The following is an 8,673-nucleotide window of genomic DNA, read 5'->3' on the forward strand; positions in this document are numbered from 1 at the left end:
CTCACCAAATTTAGAGGACCAGAGCCTTGATACTGAATAACTGTATTTGCCTCCAATGGCATACAGAACAACATTTTAAATCCTCTGCACTGTCTTTAAAGTAAAGGGTAGGCATGGACCTAAATGTCACCAGTGACTGAAACTGAACTATATTCCAAAGAGCAACCTGAAATCTTGTGATATAAATCGGATAGTTTATGCCAGGAACAACTGAAAAACCCTACGGTGAAAAAAAAAACTTTTGGAATTCTCTGTATCCAAAACAGAATAATATAACTAATCTTACAATGCATAAAAAAGTGAAAACAAGCCTATTTAAAGAAGCTTTCCTAGCCACCCAGAAAACTTTTGAGATTATCTCCGAACAGTGTGTATTCTTTCATGCTGAATGAGATTGCCTATGTGAATGAAGCTTTTCAGGCACCGTTAAGGCTCTTCTCCAGTGTGCGTTTTCTCATGTCGAATAAGACTGGATTTCAGACAGAAACATTTCTGGCACTCCAAGCAGTGATAAGGTTTTTCTTCAGTATGTGTTCTCTTATGTTGAGTGAGATTGAATTTATGACTAAAACTTTTCTGGCACTCCGAGCACTGATATGGCTTTTGTCCAGTGTGTGTTTTCTCATGTCGAATGAAACTAATTATGAGACTGAAGCTTTTCTGGCACTCCGAGCACTGATACGGTTTTTGCCCAGTGTGTATTCTTTCATGTTGAGTTAGTTTGGCTTTGCTAATGAAGCTTTTCCGGCACTCCGAGCACTGATAAGGCTTTTCTCCAGTGTGTGTTCTCTCATGTTGAGTGAGATTGAATTTATGACTAAAACTTTTCTGGCACTCCGAGCACTGATATGGCTTTTGTCCAGTGTGTGTTTTCTCATGTCGAATGAAACTAATTATGAGACTGAAGCTTTTCTGGCACTCCGAGCACTGATACGGTTTTTGCCCAGTGTGTGTTCTCTCATGTTTAGTGAGATTGAATTTAAGACTGAAACTTTTCTGGCACTCTGAGCACTGATATGGCTTTTGTCCATTGTGTGTTTTCTCATGTCGAATGAGACTAATTTTGAGACTGAAGCTTTTCTGGCACTCCGAACACTGATACGGTTTTTGCTCAGTGTGTATTCTTTCATGTTGAGTTAGTTTGGCTTTGCTAATGAAGCTTTTCCGGCACTCCGAGCACTGATAAGGCTTTTCTCCAGTGTGTGTTCTCTCATGTTTAGTGAGATTGAATTTATGACTGAAACTTTTCTGGCACTCCGAGCACTGATATGGCTTTTGTCCAGTGTGTGTTTTCTCATGTCGAATGAGACTAATTTTGAAACTGAAGCTTTTCTGGCACTCTGAGCACTGATAAGGCTTTTCTCCAGTGTGTGTTTTCTCATGTCGAATGAGACTAATTTTGAGACTGAAGCTTTTCTGGCACTCTGAGCAATGATACGGTTTTTGCCCAGTGTGTAGTCTTTCATGTTGAGTTAGATTGGCTTTGTGACTGAAGCTTTTCTGGCACTCAGAGCACTGATAAGGCTTTTCTCCAGTGTGTGTTCTCTCATGTTGAGTGACTTTGAACTTTTGACTGAAACTTTTCTGGCACTCTAAGCACTGATATGGCTTTTGTCCACTGTGTGTTTTCTCATGTCGAATGAGACTAATTTTGAGACTGAAGCTTTTCTGGCACTCTGAGCAATGATACGGTTTTTGCTCAGTGTGTATTCTTTCATGTTGAGTTAGTTTGGCTTTGCTAATGAAGCTTTTCCGGCACTCCGAGCACTGATAAGGCTTTTCTCCAGTGTGTGTTCTCTCATGTTTAGTGAGATTGAATTTATGACTGAAACTTTTCTGGCACTCCGAGCACTGATATGGCTTTTGTCCAGTGTGTGTTTTCTCATGTCGAATGAGACTAATTTTGAAACTGAAGCTTTTCTGGCACTCTGAGCACTGATAAGGCTTTTCTCCAGTGTGTGTTTTCTCATGTCGAATGAGACTAATTTTGAGACTGAAGCTTTTCTGGCACTCTGAGCAATGATACGGTTTTTGCCCAGTGTGTAGTCTTTCATGTTGAGTTAGATTGGCTTTGTGACCGAAGCTTTTCTGGCACTCAGAGCACTGATAAGGCTTTTCTCCAGTGTGTGTTCTCTCATGTTGAGTGACTTTGAACTTTTGACTGAAACTTTTCTGGCACTCTAAGCACTGATATGGCTTTTGTCCACTGTGTGTTTTCTCATGTCGGATGAGACTAATTTTGAGACTGAAGCTTTTCTGGCACTCTGAGCAATGATACGGTTTTTGCTCAGTGTGTATTCTTTCATGTTGAGTTAGATTGGCTTTGATATTGAAACTTTTCTGGCATTCCGGGCACTGATACAGCTTTTCTCCAGTTTGTGTTTTCTCATGTCGTATGAGACTAATTTTGAGACTGAAGCTTTTCTGGCACTCTGAGCAATGATACGGTTTTTGCCCAGTGTGTAGTCTTTCATGTTGAGTTAGATTGGCTTTGTGACTGAAGCTTTTCTGGCACTCAGAGCACTGATAAGGCTTTTCTCCAGTGTGTGTTCTCTCACGTTGAGTGACTTTGAACTTTTGACTGAAGCTTTTCCGGCACTCCGAGCACTGATACGGCTTTTCTCCAGTGTGTGTTCTCTCATGTTGAGTGAGATTGAATTTATGACTGAAACTTTTCTGGCACTCCGAGCACTGATAAGGTTTTTGACCAGTGTGTGTTCTCTCATGTTGAGTGAAATTGAATTTTTGAGTGAAACTTTTCTGGCATCTCATCTCAACAGGCATCTTTGCTTATTCATCCTTCAAATCTTCCTGGAGCATTCCTATTGCACTTTGGACGACGTCTCTAACAGGTTACAGTCTGATACAGTCTCCGGATGGATTCATATCAGCAGTTACTCATTTTGTGAGTCAAGCATTTCCCACATTAATTTAGGAGTTTTATAAAGCAGAGATAAGATGTTAGACTGGTGTTTAGTGTTTACAAGTGCTTTTGCATACAAGTTATGGCAAGACAAGAAAACACTAAGGATTACCATTAGCAAAATAAACATTTCCTTTTAACTTTGCTTTTCCTTGCAAATGGTATTAAGCACTATGGCTACTGAGACATGTTGTCCATTTCCTTTTGTGAGACAATCAACATTTATGATTCATTTCTACCACAGCAGTGTGATGTATTTCAAATGTTTGCCTAAGTTTTAAATTAGTTTGATAAATAGAGATGGCGGCATCATCCTCTCTATATATTAGATATGGCACTGTGATTTTATTATTTATTTATTTTATAGTTTGAAATGTCTCAATAATGTCAGATTGCTTAAAACATTGAGTGGCAGGATTAGAACAGTATATTTGGACATTATCATAATGACAATAATTCAAGATAGCCTGAACAAAGTGGGTTTTAAGGGCTTCCGAAAACTGTACAGAGTATGTTGAGTTCAGATATACAGAGGCAGGGGAAGACGTGGATATTGCAAGAAAGATAGTTTTAAACTAGTTTGGCATTAAAGTTTATTACTTCTAGCAGAGAGTATCTTTGGCTACTGAGTCCTATTTGAGTGTGTTCACTTTCTTGAAATCCAGGAAAGACATTTAACAAGGACTTTCGTTTACACTGTGTTTGTTCTCTCTGGTCTTTTAATAATCAGATGACAAAAATGTGTTCCCTCACTTTCAAGTAGTTCTAACAATGCCGCTGACATTTAAGCAAGGATATATTTTAGCTCGTGGTCAGCTTCTCTAGGACCTTCCATCAGATTGAATTAACATCAATAGTTAACTTACTTTAATGAGCAGTGCATGGACCTCCTCTTATCTGCTTACATTTGTAAGTAATAAAATATCTTCTGGTAATGAAAATGTGTTTGCAATTAGTGCTTGCACTGGACCTACATTTGGGTTTGATTTACATTTAAGAAGCCATTCAATTCTGATAACTCACACTTGATTAAACCTTCTGAACTCTTTACTTTGAGGCTGTGTGAAGCACTAAGCATGGGCGGAAAATCCGTTACGCTCGCGGATTTTGCGGATTTTTGGGAAATTCGCAATCCGCGAGATTTGCGAATTTCCCGCAAAATCCGCAAATTCGCACGCAGCGGATTTTTTTGGCGGCGCGTGGCGTTGGTGATACAATTTTTGCGGCGCGCGGCGTTTATCATCGTTTGCCGAGTTGTTTTTTTCGATAGTTTGCGAGTGCTGCGCCATTTTGGATCTTGCTGTGTGATCCCGCGGGAATTGGCGAGCGCGATTACGTCATCGCGGCTTGCCAGCGATAGTTTGTCAACGCGAGTACGGCGAGATCACGTCTCGCGGTACTTCGCAATTGCGAGATTTGAGATGCGGCGAGCGAAAATATAAATTTGCAATTCTGCACAAGAAATCCACCAGCAAGCAGCATAAACCTTCTAGAAATGATGATTTTTATCTGAATAACTCCTTAGTTTGACATTTGCCTGCACTTTTTTAGCGAGGAGTCCATTTTGGGGAGGGGGGCAGGGGGGTGGGAGGAAGGAAGTGCCCCACAGTCTTCAACTTCCTGTTCCTGTTCAGCAGGCTCCTCCCAGTGCTTTGTCCATCTCCTGGTCACTTTTCATTTGGGTCTGGAGCTGGAAGGATTACTTTTTGTGGATGCTGCTGGATATTTGGATTTGAGGCCTTTTTGACTTTCTTTGGATCACTGTTGGATCAGAAATTTTACAAGTAAGTTTGTTTGGGGCATTACAGTTGCTGCAATTAAAATTTTGGAATTTTCGATTTTTGGGCTGTTTTGGGGCCTTTTGCCCAGGGGTACTCAGTGGTGGGTGGACTGAGTCTTTCTGTGGGTTGTCTTGAACTTAAACATCATGGAGGCCATGGATGAATTGGGATTGTGCTGATTTTTCAGTGATTTGTGTTTTTTGGGGCTGTACTTGTGGCCTTTTCACCAGGGGTATTTGAGTCTAGCATGGGCCTAGTCTTTCTGTGGGCTGTCTTGAACTTAAACATCACGGAGGGCATGGATGGAATGGGATTGTGCTGATTTTTCTGTGTTTTTTGATTTTTGACCAGTTGTTGGGGCCTTTTGACCAGGGGTAGTGAGTGGTGCATGGGCCTAGTCTTTCTGTGGGGTGTCTTGAATTTAAACATCATGGAGGGCATGGATGGCATGGGGATTGTGCTGATTTTTCTGTGTTTTTCGATTTTTTGGATTGCTCATGGGGACAGGCCATGTGGGTGGGGGCCATTTTGAGTGCTGGTACAGGCAGGCCCTGGCCATGTGCTAGGAGGCAAGTGGCCATTTTGAATGCAGGCTTTGTTGTTAGGCCTCCAACCATTTTGCCTACTTTTCAACCTTTATTTATGCCCAGGGGTAGTGAGTCTTGCATGGGCCTAGTCTTTCTGTGGGTTGTCTTGAATTTAAACATCATGGAGGCCATGGATGGAATGGGATTGTGCTGATTTTGCAGTGTTTTTCGATTTTTGGGGGTGTTCATGGGGAGGGACAGGCCATGTGGCTGGTGGCCATTTTGAGTGCAGCTACAGGCACTGGCCATGTGCTGGCAGGCAAGTGGCCATTTTGAATGCAGGCTTTGTTGTTAGGCCTCCAACCATTTTGCCTACTTTTCAACCTTTATTTATGCCCAGGGGTAGTGAGTCTTGCATGGGCCTAGTCTTTCTGTGGGTTGTCTTGAATTTAAACATCATGGAGGCCAAGGATGGAATGGGATTGTGCAGATTTTTCTGTGATTTTCGTTTTTTGGGCCTGTACTTGTGGCCTTTTCACCAGGGGTATTTGAGTCTAGCATGGGCCTAGTCTTTCTGTGGGCTGTCTTGAACTTAAACATCATGGAGGACATGGATGGAATGGGATTGTGCTGATTTTTCTGTGTTTTTCGATTTTTGACCTGTTGTTGGGGCCTTTTGACCAGGGGTAGTGAGTGGTGCATGGGCCTAGTCTTTCTGTGGGGTGTCTTGAATTTAAACATCATGGAGGGCATGGATGGCATGGGGATTGTGCTGATTTTTCTGTGTTTTATTCGATTTTTTGGATTGTTCATGGGGACAGGCCATGTGGGTGGGGGCCATTTTGAGTGCTGGTACAGGCAGGCCCTGGCCATGTGCTAGGAGGCAAGTGGCCATTTTGAATGCAGGCTTTGTTGTTAGGCCTCCAACCATTTTGCCTACTTTTCAACCTTTATTTATGCCCAGGGGTAGTGAGTCTTGCATGGGCCTAGTCTTTCTGTGGGTTGTCTTGAATTTAAACATTATGGAGGGCATGGATGGATTGGGATTGTGCTTATTTTGCAGTGTTTTTCGATTTTTTTGTGCTCTATAACTGAACTGATGTTCCTCTGTCTTCCATTTTTTTAGGTGCACAAGACTCAAGAGAACCACTAGTGCCAGGAAGAAGTCCTGCAGCGGTGTGTGTGTGCAGCATAACGTCACGCGACGTCACGTCTGGCCTCAGACAACTCTACAATTCGTGCAACTGCGGCCTGCTGTCTGACCTGCTCTGAAGAAGATGGCCCCAAAGAAAGGTCTCCGTAGCTCCTCTAGCAAGAAAGTTGCTAGTAAGGAGCAGAAGAAGCAAGTTACCAAGGAGGCTGGTGTGCCACCCGCCACGTTTTTTGGGAGAAAAAAAAAAGTACGCCTGCAGCAGCAGGATCTGCTGGGGACCAAGCTGGGAGCAGCACCCCTGCTCCATTGGGTTCAGTGCCTCCACCACCACGCCAACTTAAGTCAAAGCCCTTGAGTGCTTCAGAGGCAGTCAGTGTATTTCTCCGAGCACCATCGACCAGTGATGTTGGCTCATCGCAAGAAAGTAGCAGCAATGTCCCTGAATCAACACAGGTTGTTGTAACTCATCTGACAAGTGTTGAACAACCACAGCCGCAACAACAACACCATGTGCAAGTACACGCCCAAGTACATGTGGAAGGAGAGGCAGCAAAAGGAGATGCGCAAGCAAAGGTGCATGGAGGTTCACAAGTGCCCACAATAGTTGTTCCTCCCGAAGTAGGGGCACATCAGGAAATCGACAATGAAGCCGAGGTATCATTGGAAGCCACTCCTCCTGATGATCATTCATTGTCTTCCACATCCCTAGCAAGGAAAAGATCAAGGGGGGTGTCTACATCTTCTTCAAGCCCACCTTGTTCTGATGCAAGTGATCTGTCTTGGGAACCATAACTGCGGTCTGACAGTGAGGCACACCATGATCTGACATCGGTACCTAAGCGTAAAAGGAAGGTCGTCCAAAAACTCAAACCTATGGAGTGTGATGAGGCTCAACAAGAAGTGACAGATACTGCTGGTGATGAAGCCTCTCACGATGACGACGAGCCAGTCATCACAAAGGTCACTGCAGCCCCACCGGGCATGCAGCAAAGAGACATTTTGACCCTATCCCGAGAAGCTGCTGAGCGTGATGATGATGTCGGCGAGGAGGCAATGGAAATGGAATCATTAGATTTGGAGTTAAGTAGTACACCAAAACCTACCGCTTCCATATTTCTTCCTCGCAAGAAGGTACCCACCTCGTCCTCGACCTCAATTCGTGGTGGTGAAAGTGCAAAACGTACTGAAGTTCGGCAATCCACATCCTCCACTTCATCTGGCATTAGCAGCAGGACCACCACCACCAGAATCGCCGCCTCCTCCGGCCCCAAAAGACATTTCAAGTCTCCAGTTTGGGACTTCTTTAGTGTTTGCCCAAAAAAGGAAAACGTAGCCATTTGTAGCATTTGTAAGCTTCGAGTTAGTCGTAGTAAGTTTGGTACCAACTATGGTACCGGAGGCCAGAAAGGTCATCGTAGGAGAACGCACGATGTCCAATGGTTTGCGCACCTACACGCGATCAAGGAAGCCCGAATTGCACGCAATGAAAACGTTGATTTTTCATCTGATGATGACGAGGAGGAAGAAGACGATTCAAACACTTCACTTACACCCAGTTCCCCTGTCAGCAGCACACCCCATGGGAGCCACACTAAGAGTGTGGGAGAGAGTGAGACATCAATGCGGAAAAGTTCATCAGCGAGCGTAACTGGGTCGAAGATATCATCATCATCCCGTAAATCCTTGGTCCAGGGCAACATTAAAAAGATGTTGTTTACAGAAGCGCAATATGAACGCAACCACCCAATGACGCGTCTGTATAACACTAAGCTGGCTAAAATGCTAGCTCTGGACCTTCTCCCTTTTTCTTTTGTAGAAGGGGTTGGTTTTCTAGAATTAGTGGCAGCGCTCTGCCCTAAATGGAAGGTTCCTAGCCGGTTCTATTTTGCCCGAGTTGCGGTTCCAGCACTACATGAAGATGTTCTGAAGGTGATTGGGGCAGCTTTGCAGAAGAGTGCTGTTCACACTATACATCTGACAACAGACATGTGGACCAGTGGCGCAGGCGCTGATTACATGTGCATCACTGCACACTGGGTCTCTTTTTCAGGGGCTAAAGCAAAGCTAAACACAGGTGTTGACACGAACATTGTTTTTAAAGCTGCTCGGAAACATGCAACACTAGCCATGTTTGGTTTGGAGAAACGTCACACAGCACAAAACATTTTGGATGTCTTTAACACAAAGGTCCTTAACTGGCTGTCCCCACTAAAACGCAAGGTTGGTTATGTTTCCACGGACAATGGCGCCAATATAGTTAAAGCCATGAGGGACGGTTACTATTTCAGA

General features: G+C 43.8%; 1 protein-coding gene across 1 annotated transcript; it reads right to left on the bottom strand.

Annotated features, from left to right (window-relative positions):
• Positions 1-426: 426 nt before the first annotated feature.
• On the bottom strand, positions 427-2,796 carry LOC147737590 (uncharacterized). Its single transcript, XM_086936397.1, has one exon. The coding sequence runs from the start codon at positions 2,782-2,784 to the stop codon at positions 427-429; it is 2,358 nt and encodes a 785-aa protein (XP_086792523.1). The 5' UTR covers positions 2,785-2,796.
• Positions 2,797-8,673: the final 5,877 nt, after the last annotated feature.

Source organism: Lissotriton vulgaris, chromosome 1_1 (assembly GCF_964263255.1).
Source record: "Lissotriton vulgaris chromosome 1_1, aLisVul1.2, whole genome shotgun sequence".
NCBI lineage: Eukaryota > Metazoa > Chordata > Amphibia > Caudata > Salamandridae > Lissotriton > Lissotriton vulgaris.